Below are 14,618 nucleotides of genomic sequence, written 5' to 3' on the forward strand. Positions count from 1 at the left end.
ATTCGTTTTAGAAAAACAGTTCATTTATATAATCTTTTATTTTGTCACAAATCAAAGTTCCACCTGTTTTATTGGGATGTCTGTTCACAGTAAAATCTTCAAACATGAGCGTCACACCTCAAATCAACTCAAACCTTTTTATGATTAGAGGTGGGATTTGATTAAAAAATTAATTCAGTCAATGGCAGAGCTTGTAATTAATTAATCACATTTTAATCAAAACAGAAAAGTGTTTCTGTTACTCATAAAACCATCTCTTTGATGCAGCTAAAAGTAAGTTTGGTATAAAGTGGAGCTAATGTGCCAACAAAGATCAAGTTAAGGACAAACATACGGCATATATACATTTATATAAAAAACACAGGTAACAAAAATGTCTTTTTCAGAAGAAAATATGAATGTTTTGACCTTAAAGACCAAAACTTTTACTAAAAACTCATCATTTTTCTTTCCCTTTATCCTGAGAAAACGTTTGAAAATCTTATCTCTAAAGAAAATAAGAAGCAAATAGCTTTCTATTTCACTCACATAAAGAGATATTTCCTTATGATTTATGCAAAAGACATTCAAAATAAATATTGATTCCAGTGCATTTTGTGGCTCAGATTTTGAGACAATACACCTTTATTCAATTACGACTTCATTAATTCTTTAAGAAAGATTTTCAAAAGAAATCTATTCCATCTTTAAATTTTAATATAATTAAATTTGATTTTCTTATAGGGGATGAAGAGTTAAATTGTGATAAATTTAATGCTCTGGCTAAATGTTATTCACAAATTCTGCCTTTAAAAAAATCACCTCCATTTTTAAAGTGAAAAGATTTTATGTAAGAGAGTGGAATGTTGGAACGTCACAAAAGATTGCTCAGTTTATCATGAGCTTTATTTTTATTTCTAAGGTGTGCCTCGTCATGCTATTTTGTTTGAGTTTTCTATAAAGACTGGAAAAAACAACTAAACATTACCATAAATCCACCTTTTAACTCAAAAGGTCACATGTAGCAATGAATTGTGGGTAAAACTTCACCAAAGTCCATAAAAATTTATTCAAATTTTTAACATGAAAATTAATGTTAAATTCAACGCAATTAATTACTCAAAACTAACGTCTTAAAGTTCCAGCCCGCATTATGATGAAATCAGCCAAGATTTAACCTTGCTCGAAGAGCAAATAATGAGGTATGAAAAACTGTCAGATATTTGTGGATTATCAAACCAGAATTGAAGGCAGTTCAAACATTCACAAGCACACCACAAAAGGATTTATTCAGCTGAACTTCATTTATTTTTTAGAACCTGACTCGTACATCTAAAGCAGTGAGGAATGATGAGTTTAAAGTTGGCAGAATGCAGCGGTAGAGTTGAACAGTTTATAGAGCCCATCAAAAACATCTGGACAGGATTGGACAGATGCACATCGGGTTCTCACCGAAAGCAAGCAAATTATACAATAAATGATTCATCACGTGGCTTAATACACCTACATCCACAGAGCATCAAAGTAACATAAACTGGTTTTATAGTTGTGTTGAGACCAAGCGGATCAGATGTACTGTTAGCTGAAGGACTTCTGCGCAGTTGGAACTACATTGTAAAGTGTCTTGTGTAGTCATATTCTATCGTGGGAATGACAGCCTGGACAAACTTTAGGAAAATCAGAAGATACCTGGAAGTCTTAGTAAAGGACAACAGTTGTAGGATGGAAGCACAAGAACACAGAAACACAGCAAACTGAACTAACCAAAGGAATATACAGCAGTTTGGTTTGGATCAAGAAACGTGGAGCAGTCGGTGTCACATGGTGTAAGATTAAAGGATACATATGCACTCCCAGCTCTCCACCTCCTTCAGCCACTGTCTCGATGATCTTTTTCATCACTTCAGCATGTCTGAAAACAAAGGTCAGATCAGTGAGGGTCTTATCCACGAGTCTGAGATACAAAAGTATCTCAACCTCGTAGAAAAATGTAAACAGTTTGGTAGTTTTTCTGGTGTACAGTGTGTAGGAACCGGTCCCAAGTGAATTCCTCACCTGCATGGGTGAACAGAGCACATGGCGGGTGGAGGCAGGTGGGGGTGGTTATCAATGGTGACCGTCTTCTTCACATGATCCTGGCTAATGTCCTCATACATCTGCTCCACAGTCAATGGCTGCCTGTCCTGGGAAACAAAGAGCTTGCCATCAATTTGCGTTTTGTCCGTGTTGATGTTTAATAAGAAAAAGCAGCCTCAGGCTATTGAATAAAACATTTTGATGAATGTTGGCAATTAAATGGGGCAATTAAACATTTTTTTTGCAATTTGTAGGTTCAATCGTTTTCACTTTATGTTGTAGAGTTCAATAGAGTTAGCATAACCGCACCAGAAGTAGAGTTGTCTACAGTTAAGCTAAACAGGCTACAACAATTAGCCTGTGCCTTTGTTTGCCCTACAAATCTATGGCTAAGCTACAACACTGTGTGAGGGCCGTTGTACATAAGAAATTTCCACCAAAAATACAAACATTTTTAGTTTAATTTTAAAGGAAAAATAGAAAATTTGATGTTTAAAAAGTCACAAATTTTCAAGAGATTAGTTTCAAAATTTCAGAGAATGTTTAATCTTTTTTCCAATCTATTCTGGCCCTAATAAAGCATTATACTAAAAAGATTCATGTGTTCTGTTGGGTAAATATTTAGATGAAATAGCAGTTTTACTGTGTGACCCTTCTACAGTTTGCCCACCTGCCTGTACCCCCTAAAGAAAATAATCTATAGACACAACCCTGCACACCTTGAGCGTTCAACTACATACTTCATCATATCCAAAGAGCCAGAGTCGAGGTGTCTGGTAGTATTTGTCGTAGGTGATGTAGAGGTCGTAGGTTCTGGTTTGGAGGATGGCGTCCTCACTGCCGGGTTCTGCTTTGGCTTTGGTTTCCACCATCTTGCTGGTGTCCAGTGTGGCCTGGAAGCAGGAGACAGATGGTCGTTAGCCAGACGGATTCCCCTCCGCCGACACCAGGAAACCCTCTGAATGTACCTCGTCTGTTTCCAGCAAGCCACTCTCCTCGTATTCTGGACAAAGTTCAAGAAGGTATCGTCAGAGCGGCAGCAGGCACTGAGATCTGACAACACACTCAGACATCGGTACCTTCCATGTCAGCTGCTTCTTCGTCTTCATCCTCCTCTTCATTGTCATCGCAACACGGTGCAGACGTGGCGTTCATGTTCTTGTCCTGGAAGTATTCAGAGTACTGAACACACCACATTTCTTATTGTGGTGTGTTCAGTGGTGTTTTGGATGCTGTGCAGTAGACCTTTTTCTTTTCTGACATTTATTAGGATGGGTAACCATAGTTTCTTTTTTTTTTTCCTAACAGTGAGCTGCTAATTTACATCCCAAAAGTTCAAATAATACCTGGAATAAAATCCCAGAGAAGTTAAAAAGGAGCAGAACCAAAGAGAAAGTTCAAACCATCTCATCTCTTCTACTGATCACAACGGACAAGGAGGACGAGAAGCAAGAGAAGGTGGAGAATGTTTTTATGAAGATAATAGTGCATCTACTACCTTAATAAAACATTTAGTGTGTTAGAAATTGGTTATAATGAGACCAGATGTGAAAAGGAACAGCAGAAATCCTGAAGTCAGCTCAAAATACACGCTTGGTTCTGTCATTCTAAGAAACACAGAGTAAAGTAGCTGACCTTATTGTTGTCCAGAGAAATCTCTCGTACTGCTTCTGTGACGCCTAACACACCTGCTGGGACACACACATAAACATCAGCCTTAATCATACTTTAGTCAATGTGGAAAAGAAACTACACAGACAGAACTGGAGGCTGGGATTCCCGGTGATTAGGTCCAATCAGCCACATGCTTATCAGAACTGGTTCTCCTACCCGAGTTGTGGTAGGTGTCCACCCAGCCGCCATCTCCATCATCCTCCTCTATGATGGCTTCCAGCTCATCTGAATACTCCATCTGTTTACAGCGCTTGTAGCATGGAACTGGAGGAGGAAGAGAAGAAGAAGAGTAGAAAATAGATGTTGAGAGCAGAAATCTGGGCAAACTGATTCATCTGGAGTTTAATCCAAAGAGGAAACAAAAGAGTGAGCTCTGAGAACCTAAAGACCTGCAGAAGGCTTAAACAACAACCAAGAAAAATCTCTTTAAACCGATAGCAGGAAGTGTGACTGCATGGGAGTCAGGGCCGGACTGACAGCAACGTTCCTGTCCTGTATTCCAGGTCAAAATTCCAGACTCAATGGATGGGATAATGGAAGGAAGAAACAACAAAGAAATTAAGTATGAAACAAGAAATTAAGAACAAGAAGGAAAACACAGGAGAAAAGAAGGAAGGATCAACAGTAGATGAGGAAAAAGGAAATGAGGATTTAAACCAGGATAAACTGGTACTGAATATTATTCAATAAACTAAAGAAAAAAAATAGAAACTAAACTGAAATGTCTGAACAGTTAGAACCAACTGTGCTCATATTTGGTATTCTGGAACCAAATATGAGCACATTTGGACACTAGGTTTTAGTTTCTTCACTGAGAAACTAAAACCTAGCGTCTGTTTTCTTTGAGTGACAACTTAAGACTTTAAATTAATCTCCAGATGGGAATGCTGCTTCCAGAACAAATGGATCAGAACGAAAGTGTGAACTGGACCTGGACTTACCATTCCGGGTCAACAGAAACTGTTTGTCCTGTGGCAAATATGGCTTAACCTTTACTTCTTCCCCAGAGGCCCTAAACAGAAACATTCATTCATATAAGGCAAGGCTACATCAGGAAACCATGGCAACAAGAGTTCATCCAGACGGCCAAAAATCTTTATTAGAAAACAACATTTTACAGGAAACCTGATTTTTACTCAACCTTCAGTTTCACTTCCTGTCCTCCTGGATATGAGCAACATCCTGGTTGGCATGGTTACTCGTCAAATCAGATTTTATGAACATAGACAGTAATCAAACACAGTGATTTGTTTTTGATTTTTTTGTCACACTTAAATAAGTCAGATAACACTAACTAGAATATCAAAGATTAGAAAATATTTTCAAAAATAATTGCATTTTAGAGCAGAAACTGTTCTAATTTTATGCAAATTTAGAACTTTATCACTTACTAAATTTTGAATTAACTGTACTTAATTAAATTTGCTGGTTCAGTTTCAATATCCAGATTTATTACTGCCTGAATGTCAAATCAGAACCTATCTGACAATTCAAAGTAGACAGAAAACATAATCATTCCTGTAGACAAACAGCACTTTAATTAATTAATAGTGAATGCATTAAGAATCTTAGATACTAGATTAGTTAATGGGGAAAAAAAATGACATTTTTATTTGGAAATGACTGTTTTGATCTAGATTGATCATGTGGAACATCACAGTGTGACCAAAAACAAGCAAAAACGAAAGAAATCTATAATGGGGGAAGTATTTTGAATTGAACCGGAGGTTCCTGAATCATTATCTGCCTGACAACAGATAAACCCGACCTCATTTCTAGTCCAGTTCATGACTTTGTCTCTGCAAACAGTTGAATGCAACCTCTGACCCCACTGTATCTGGGAGCTTGATGAGCCCAATCAAGAGCCAGATGTGGCCACTCACCACTTCCATGTTGGACAGTGATGAACCAGGTGATCTCCAGCTGCTACAAACTAAAACAACACACACAAAAACACACAGTCCTGAGTTAGTTTGTCCTCATTATGATGTTCAGATTTAAAGTATGCTCTCACCTCCTCTGGGGTGATGACTCCAGTCTCTTTGAACTTAGATTCCTATGAGGAACAACCCAAAGCTGTGTGTTAGGAACCAGAAATATACAAAACTACAATATTTTAGATTTCCTAGAGCTTCAGAGGAAGCTGTGTTTGAGTGAAGCAACGACAGATGCAACTGAACGCAGCTCTGTTTACTTCTAAGGTTTCCTACTCCCAGATACCTTAGCTAGCTTCTCCCTGGAAGTTTACCTTCAACACGGGCGTGAGGAACTCGGCCACTCCCAGAGCGGTTCCCTTCACCGTGTTTATGACGTTCTGCATCTTGGGTCGGATCTTCAGCAGCGAAACGAGCTTGTTCGGAACCCCGTCCTCTAAAGTCTACCTTTATTTTCACATAGCTACTCAGGCAGGCTGCCAAAAAGAATGATCACATGAGACGAGACTGACACTTCCGGGTCCGAGTTATCGCGATACACGGGCACAGGCGGAAACAATGCTGTACGCCACAACATTGTGTGTGGCAAATAAACAGAGAGAACCCGCTTGGAAATTATTATTATTATTATTATTATTATTATTATTATTATTATTATTATATTATTATTATTATTATTATTATTATTATTATTATTATTATTATTATTATTATTATTATTATTACTTTGTTTATTTAATTAAACAAACAAACAAAAGAAAAACGCCTGGTTTGACAAAATTTGATGACACTTCTTAAAATTCTATTCTAGTAATAGTGATCAATACGACAAAAAATAACAATAAATGCGAATAAAAAACAGCCAACATAAAACAATTAATGCTCTGCATCTGTTCTAGTGTGATTCAAATGTAATAATGTGACTTATCTTTTGAGAAATATCAGAAGAAAAAAGTCAGCTGAATGCTGAATGAAAATAAATGTACAGGTAAATGTGACAGCAGTAGTTCTGGGTTTAACTCTGCAGAGAAATATTATTTATTTATTTATTCCATTTGTTTTTCACTGTGGAAAGTACACTGAACCAGAGCCAAATAAATCTGATTCAGCTCTTTAACAAAAATGCCACTCACAACATGGCGGAAGTGCTGACATACAATCTTTACGGGACCAATTTTTTCCCCCAAAATTCATTATGACAACACATTCATTATGAACACATTAAATAAGATAGTAAAAATTTAAATAATAAAGTTAAGAAATAATTATGACGCTATCACGTCTCAAATATTCAAATTAGCCGCAGACGTCACTGAGCCGGAAGCCAATATGTTAGCATGATTTAATTTCAAATGACTTTCAGTATTGTGACGTTAATGACAGATGTAGAGACGGCTTAGTACGGCATGTTGATTATTACAGCTGGGACACTGAACGATGTAGCTGCTGCTCCAGAAGCTAACAGCTAACAGCGGTTGCTCAGAGGGCACTGTGACTGAAAGAGCTGAGCCATGATCCGGAGTGGAAAGGCCCTCTGCGGGGTCCTCATGTCCAGCCGCTGTGTCCCCGTCAGACACAGCGTTTCAGGGAAGGCCTGGATCACTCCTAAAGGCTTCGACACGGGAATAAAGACCTTCAACAGCTTGACCAAACAGAAAGAAGCTCTGATCCTGGCAAGAGAAGGAACAGCCACCTGGTAGGGAAAACACATGGCTCTCACTCTGACTACCTGCTTTTATGAGCCACAAAGCTTGTTTTATATCACAGGTACAGCTGTGGACCTACAGTGTATGACCATGCTCATCTGGGCCATGCATGGTAAACATGTCAACACTGATCTATTGACATAAGAACTGAGAGGCAGGACTGAATGAGTGAACCTGAACTTTCTGCTTCCTCCCAGTTCTTATGTCAGGTTTGACATCCTGCAGAGGATTCTGACCAGGATGTTTGGTGTCACTGTGATCCAAGCCATGGTTATCACTGACATCGACGACAAAATCATCAGAAGAAGTTGGGAGGTTTGGATCACATTAATTTGTCCACCAGAGGGAGACTGCAGAGCGGTTGTTTAGTGTTTTCTTCTCATGGCAGGAAAATGTTTCTCCAGATGTCATTTCCAGAATGTATGAGGAGGAATTCAAGAGGGATATGCTGTCATTAAAGGTACATTACAAACTGTAATCACGTCTGCTCAGAAGAGAGGATGATTGTTATGTTGTAAAAGAAAATAAAGTTTGACTTCTGCTTGTCTTTCAGGTGGTTCCCCCTGCTGTGTATCTAAGAGTCACAGAGAATGTGCATCATATTGTTGCATTTATTGAAGGGATCATCAGAAATGGGCATGCTTATGCCACAAAGGAAGGTGAGCATGAATCATTTCTACTTCTCTAAAATAACGCTCGTGTTTCTCCTGTCTCTGAGTCGGCTCCTTTTGTCGCAGGCGACGTATATTTTGACGTGCAGTCCATCGGTGACCGCTATGGGAAGTTTGTTGGAGCTGTTAGCCCTGGTGGACAGTCTGGTAGGCGATGAGAAGATGGATATTATGTTTTTCCAAATTTCTGAGTTCAACATATGAGAACTGTTTATGACAACATATTGGAGGAGCTCTGTTGGGTTAGTTCTGATGTATTAGTTAGGAATTATTTTTGTAGTTTAGGGTTAAATTCCAAGTGTCCAGCTGTTGTTTTTTTTTGTTTCAACAAACCTGCATTGCATTTTTCTTTTAATTCCAGATATTATATTTAAACCGCCCAGTTGTCCAATAATATAACATACTAATAAATGCTATTTCCTCTAGGTAGCTCAAACAAACGAGACTCCAGGGATTTTGCTCTGTGGAAGCGCTCTAAGGCTCAGGAGCCACACTGGGAATCTCCGTGGGGCCGAGGAAGACCCGGCTGGCATATCGAGTGCTCCACTGTTGCCAGGTTGGATTTCTCACACTTTGTTTCCTACTGTGATCAACTCTATCACCATGCAGCGAATGAACTTCGTCACTGCTGCATTGAAGATTTTTAAAATGTAATCTGAGAAAGTTATGTTACATAAACTGTACAAGTAGATATTTGTTTCCCTCACTCTGGATCAAAGCGTGAAAAATGAGTTGAGCTCAGTCTTCATATTATTGAGGGGTAACACAGTTACTGGCCCAATTTTTGACAGATCTCTCATTGTGCTGCTGCTTTCAGCCACATGTTTGGGAGTCAGCTGGATATTCACTCTGGAGGAATCGACCTGGCCTTCCCTCACCATGAGAACGAGATCGCTCAGAGTGAAGCTTTTCATCAGTGTGGACAGTGGGCCAACTACTTCCTTCATTCAGGTGAATCCTTTACATTTTCTAAAGCCTTTTGGACTTTGTCATTTAAGGCAAAGGACTGTATCAATATATTTCAATGCTTCATGTTGTATCAAGGAAAATACCCAAATATTTATAGAATGATAATTTCTTGATAAAGGTTCTCCCTTGGTGGTAGAAATCCCATTATTATCTGAAATACAGAAGTTAATTAGGAAAACATTTGTATTAATCAATTTTAGGCCCTGCCTTCAGCAGCCTACATTGACATTTTAGACTAACTGTGTGAATTACGGTATCTGCATGTCGGTGGACCTCAGCTGTAGAAACCTTCTTCTTTTTGAAAAAAAATGGAACAGGGCCTAAAATTAAGCCCTGGTGAACTCCTTTTAAAATCTGAGTTGTAAAAGTATTTTCAGGTCTTTGAATCTGTTACTTTTCCACAATTATGTTAATATTCCCCTACTTACCCATAGAAATAGCCAGTGTCTAACATTCAGTAACAATATAGTTGATATGAATGTAACAATTTCTCTTTATGATGTCTCTAACTGGCTGCTCTTATTCTTTTAGGTCATTTACACCATAAAGGCAGTGCAGAGAAAATGTCTAAATCTCTGAAGAACTATATCACTATCAAGGTAAAGATATTATAGATTATTACAATTCAAGCTAAGCTGGAAACCATAAAACTCCAGCTACTTTGTGGACTCCATACAGATTTTTTTAAGGGTTTCTTTTTTGTTCTTTACTCTTGTTTCACATTAGCGAAATCCTTGAACCTTGTCTTCACAAATCAGCTGCTGCATACCATTTTTCCAGGTGCTTCTGTAATTTAGGTAATTGTATCTTGGTCCAGAAGAGGTTATTCAAAGAGGTGTTCAAAAACAAGGCCTTGGTGAACTCCTTAGTGCTCTGTAGTTTCACTGGGCCTATAGAGCAACTTACATGAGATGGAAGCTTTCGTAAAACCTCTAAACTTGCTAGAAAGTGACCAGATAGATCTCATATTTGCAATTTCTACCTGAACTGGAAACATTTCATTAAAGTAAAAAAAAAAGCAAAAGAAACGATAAACAGCAGCAGCTTGTCTTGTGCTTCTCATGCTTGAAGTAAATATTTTTTTTCTTCTATCAGGATTTTCTACAGTCTCACACTGCTGAAGAGTTTCGGATGTTTTGTCTGTCGACCAAATATAGAACTGGTGGGTAATCTGAAAAACGAATGATTATGGAGTCTCTCTTTCCGCTGTCAGAGCGTGATGTTGTCCTGCTATCTCCATAGCGATAGATTACAGTGACGGCAGCATGTCGGAGGCCCGCACCTCTCTGGAAACCATCCGTACCTTCATCAGCACCGCTCAGGCCTACATGAAGGGCCACCTCCACTGTCCACCTATGCAGGAGGAACTTCTCTGGCAGAGGTATGGAGGTTTAGTTGGTTCTTCCATCATTTGTGTTTTTCTCCATTTCATTCTGAGTTTCATTGTTTCCTCAGCCTGACTGAAGCTAAATCCAGCATCAGGACAGCGCTTGCGGATGACTTTGACACACCCAGAGCCGTCAATGCACTGATGAAGTTGGTTTATTATGGAAATTGCCAGCTGCAGCCTGTTTCTACGGTAACGCAGGGTCTCCTATTCGGCTATTTGGGGTGGCGGCCTTGTGGTGAGTAGTGTGTGTGTTTCTGTGCAGGCAGAGGGAGGCGCTCGGAGCCCAGCGGTGTTCGGAGCCATGGTGGCCTACGTTAGAGATGTGCTGGACGTGTTCGGGATCGACCTGCTGCACAGTCGGGTCAGCACCTGCATGTGGAGCAGCTGGTGGTCTGACCCCAGATTTCCTCTTTATTCTCTCATGACTATTTCATTTTTGTGTGAAGGAGGCTGACGTGATGAGCAGCGGTGGAAACCTGCAGGCTGTGGTGGAGCAGTTGACTTGTTTCAGAAGCGAAGTCCGAGCGTACGCTCTCACCCGTCAGGACTCTCAGGATAAGAAATCTGACTTGTACCCAGATAGAATCCCACTCCTGAAATCCTGTGACACCCTCAGGAAGGACCTGGCCCCATTAGGAGTGGTGATAAAGGTAAGCTTCATCTGAATCTGGTGTATACCACGCTCCAAATTATCATGCAAATTGGATCAGCAAGTAAAATGAATGGTGCTCATGGATTGGCTGCTTTGCAAACACCAGCATGTCAAGAAACACTGTGCTGAGACACTTCAGATTCTGAGCCAAATATTTCAAAAATTCTTTATATGATCTAAAAATATATGTGAATAATTTAGTTAAACAGAAAGATTCACCCAGAGGCTGGTCTGATGTGTTCTCTGTGCTTCCAGGACAGAGGAGCCACGTCCACCTGGGAGATAAAGCCGACTCAGAGTGGACAGATAAACCACGAACCGGGCCAGCAAACATGACTGATTTCAGAACTTTCTTCTGTTTTTGCCTAGAAGTAATCAGATGGACTAAAGGTTTATCGTCACTGGTTTTGATCTTTGGCTCAGGATTCTGACCAAACTGGTCACAAAATGTAAAACTGTGAACTGTTGTACTCGTTCTCAGCAGTTATGACCCCATAGAGCCACATTTTAATGTTCTCAGAACTGATAAACAGAACTGAAATCAAAAGATGGTTCCAGAATTTAAAGGGAAAAAAAACAAACATATATTCTGGAAAATATTTTATATTCCAAAACATTCTGAGATCTCATGTCACAATTGAGCAGATGTTAAATCAAAGAAAACATGTTATTTTTATTCCTTTTCAAAATGAAAAGTGTGATCAGGCGTTATGGTGTCATATGCTCCAGTGGTGGTTGTGCACAGCTCCCCCTGCTGCCCGTCAGGCGGAGCTGCAGCTCTCAGGCATCAGGTTGATGAGGGAGTTGCTGGCCTGAGCCAGCTCAGTGATGGAGATTCTGCCTCTTTGCTTGATGAACTGAGCCACTGAGTCCAGCTCCTCTGGAGTGATAAAGATGAACTTCCCTCTATCATCGATCACACCTGCAGCAACACGGACACCGACTTTAAATGTTGGAGATGTGCTACTGTCAGATGAGAAAACTCCTCAAACTGAAATCTAGCAGGAACGGACGAAGCCGTGAATGGGCGCTAACCTGTGAGCGTGCCTTCAGCTAACAGGTCCTGCAGCCTGGCGATCGCATCCTGTGTTCTCATCCCGAAATGAGACGCCAGGTCTTCGAGAAGAACCACTTTAGAAGTCTGCAGACACAAACAGATCCCATTTATCTCTGAAACCGCAGCACAGCGAAATATGCAAGCAGAATGTTCAAGCTCACCTGGATGTATTCTATGAAGTCCTGCAGCAGACTGCGGGACTGAGAACACAAAAAGTTGAACAGGTTTAAAACCATCACTTTGGAAAACAGGACAGAGGCGTGGCGGACATCTGACCTGGTCTTCTGACAGCTGCTCCTGCTCTCCCTGGTCCTCAACGATGAACGAGGCCTTGAGCTTCAAGTACTCCTCCTCCTCTCGTCGCTCCTGCTCCTCTTTAGCGCGCCGCTCGTCCTCCTCCTGCAAAACACATCGGCTCAGGCTCTCAGCTCCTCCTGAGGCAGCAGGAATCGGCAGCAGAGGAACCAACCTGTTTCTGCTCCAGCTTCCGTTCCCTCTCCTCCTCCTGACGTTTCTCCTCCTCTCGGAGCTCCTGCATCCTCTTCCTCTCCTCCCGCTCCTCCATCTCTGCCTAACATAATGAAAAAAAAAAGTCAAACTGAAATGATGAAATTGTTGCGTCCAACATCCAGAATGTCTCGTCACCTCTCTTTGGGCTTTCCTGGCCTGTTTCTCCTCCAACTTCTTTTGCTTCTTAGCTCCGATTTTTGCTGCCGGCTGGGCAGCTTGCAGCTCTGCCTCCTCATCTTCCACAGGCTCCTCTTCTGAAATTTGTTACACACTCAATAGTGTTCACCAAACGGTCAATGTTTCATATCAAAGTTTAAGCTGAGGTTTGCACCAAACAAACAGAAAGCTGCTGGAGTTTACCCTCCTCTGGTCTCTGAGGCCGCCTGTTGGCCATTACAGCGCCCATGTTCCTCCTCCTGCGGGGCATCCCGGCTCCCCGCTCCTCCGGGGCCCGCAATGGGGCCGCAGCTGCTCGGACAACATCCCTCCTCTGCTCCTGATCAGCTGAAAACAACCAACACATCCGGTTCCAGCTCAGATTGTTCACATTGTGGATTTATTGCAACAATGATTGATAACATAGGTTTATAGTCATTATTAAGAATTATGTCTGTTTTAATTTGTTTAATATGTACACAGAAAATAATCTAAAACAAAACAGATGTCTCAAAGATTGCGTTTACATGGACCTCCTGGGCCTCCATAGTTTCGACAGCTGTAACCTGACGTAGTCTGACAGCAAACAGTAAAACCAGTAGCTTTCATCCCCGCAGCCTTAATAAGTATTTACATTTACAGCAAACAGAGCTCTGAGTCATAAAATGTTCTCGTCTAAAAGTTAAGAACGTCTCAAAAGTTAGCATAGCTTCGTAGCATGAGCCTCAAGCTAACCTACCGTCCTGTGTTTTCCTTTGCACCTTCAGCGCGAACACAATGAGGACGAGAAGGACCGCAGCAGCTAGAATATACAGCACTATGTCCATGGCTTAATGAATACTGGTTTTAAATAAATAACTATTCATCTCATTAGTATCGAGAGTGCGACGTTTCAATAGGACTACAACTCTTTCTTTGGTTTTAGGCGGCTGGAAAACAGCGAATTGGGGCGTTTCTGCCCCCTGCTGGTTCTTCAGACAAGTGCTGTGGGGTGGAGCGCAAACTACGAATAAATCAACATTACAGTACAGTAATAGGAAATAAAAGTTGAAACTGAAGGACTAAAAACAACACTTTCCAAATATGTAATCAGATTATGCATATATATATATAAATTGATTAAATATTATAAGATTAATACTGAATAAACTTCTGATAAAAGTAAACACACTGTGAATATTTTAGTTTTCCACAGGTCATAAATACTCTGGAACTGATGAGGAGGGCTGCAGAGAAAGAGGAAAACACACCAGCAAGTGACAAACGTTTGAATTCAATATTAATCAACATTAGTTTGATTTTGAACAATGCAGACAAGCCCAGTTGATGATGATGATGATGTTATAGCTTTTGAAGTATTGGGTGGTTTAATTCACAAACAGTTGGATAAATAAATAGACACCCTTAACACCATAGACATATTTTATTGAAGCTCTCTGTCATAACAGTGTCATAATAAATATCCTGAACAGTGCAGGACACTAACAGGAACTGAAAGGTCACTGAGAGAGGAAGAGGTCACAAAAAAGCTAGATACACTCTGCATATGCAGTTGTTTGGAGACATCGTCAAAATTGTTTGTTACATTTAGAGGAAACAGAGGGAATCTCGCAAGCCTGGACTTTACCAAACCGATTTTGTTATGAGGAAACACATTCTGATGCGACTTGTATTGTCTTTTCTAAAGACGACACACGGACTGTGTACTGGGAAAATATACAAGTCTTTTATTAGGAGCAATAAATGTATAAAAATGCATGACTTAAGTGCTGGTAGATCGGTGAGTGATTTGTGAGTGAATACAAACTCATAAAACAATCTTTTAGTTCCTAAGCTTTGTAATA

At 40.2% G+C, this 14,618-nt stretch overlaps 3 protein-coding genes across 5 annotated transcripts; 1 reads left to right on the forward strand and 2 right to left on the reverse strand.

The window, feature by feature from the left end:
- Nucleotides 1-1,241: 1,241 nt before the first annotated feature.
- Nucleotides 1,242-6,176, reverse strand: atg3 (autophagy related 3). Of its 2 annotated transcripts, none has more exons than XM_055059322.1 (12): nt 5,978-6,176; nt 5,744-5,785; nt 5,613-5,662; nt 4,671-4,741; nt 3,886-3,993; nt 3,691-3,743; nt 3,135-3,219; nt 3,024-3,058; nt 2,796-2,948; nt 2,035-2,162; nt 1,823-1,891; nt 1,242-1,668 (listed from the first exon to the last, which is right to left on the reverse strand). In XM_055059322.1, exons 1-12 carry the CDS (start codon nt 6,047-6,049, stop codon nt 1,587-1,589), a joined length of 948 nt encoding a protein of 315 aa, XP_054915297.1. In that variant the 5' UTR covers nt 6,050-6,176; the 3' UTR covers nt 1,242-1,586. The 2 variants fall into 2 exon arrangements, with proteins under 2 accessions (XP_054915297.1, XP_054915296.1); XM_055059321.1 differs by having other exon boundaries at nt 3,691-3,746.
- Nucleotides 6,177-6,978: 802 nt separating this feature from the next.
- Nucleotides 6,979-11,757, forward strand: cars2 (cysteinyl-tRNA synthetase 2, mitochondrial). Of its 2 annotated transcripts, XM_055059274.1 has the most exons (15): nt 6,979-7,359; nt 7,431-7,481; nt 7,567-7,684; nt 7,758-7,829; nt 7,923-8,028; nt 8,107-8,187; nt 8,467-8,596; nt 8,858-8,991; nt 9,541-9,608; nt 10,105-10,171; nt 10,252-10,390; nt 10,465-10,588; nt 10,662-10,760; nt 10,846-11,049; nt 11,307-11,757. In XM_055059274.1, the coding sequence occupies exons 1-15, from the start codon at nt 7,175-7,177 to the stop codon at nt 11,385-11,387; spliced, it is 1,659 nt and encodes a 552-aa protein (XP_054915249.1). In that variant the 5' UTR covers nt 6,979-7,174; the 3' UTR covers nt 11,388-11,757. The 2 variants fall into 2 exon arrangements, with proteins under 2 accessions (XP_054915249.1, XP_054915250.1); XM_055059275.1 differs by lacking the exon at nt 7,431-7,481 and having other exon boundaries at nt 7,579-7,684.
- On the reverse strand, nt 11,705-13,720 carry LOC129378777 (DDRGK domain-containing protein 1-like). Its single transcript, XM_055059276.1, has 8 exons — nt 13,514-13,720; nt 12,979-13,122; nt 12,754-12,872; nt 12,578-12,679; nt 12,385-12,507; nt 12,270-12,308; nt 12,087-12,192; nt 11,705-11,973 (listed from the first exon to the last, which is right to left on the reverse strand). Exons 1-8 carry the CDS (start codon nt 13,599-13,601, stop codon nt 11,813-11,815), a joined length of 882 nt encoding a protein of 293 aa, XP_054915251.1. The 5' UTR covers nt 13,602-13,720; the 3' UTR covers nt 11,705-11,812.
- Nucleotides 13,721-14,618: the final 898 nt, after the last annotated feature.

Source organism: Poeciliopsis prolifica, unplaced genomic scaffold (genome assembly GCF_027474105.1).
Source record: "Poeciliopsis prolifica strain line A6 unplaced genomic scaffold, Auburn_PproV2 SCAFFOLD053, whole genome shotgun sequence".
Taxonomy (NCBI): domain Eukaryota; kingdom Metazoa; phylum Chordata; class Actinopteri; order Cyprinodontiformes; family Poeciliidae; genus Poeciliopsis; species Poeciliopsis prolifica.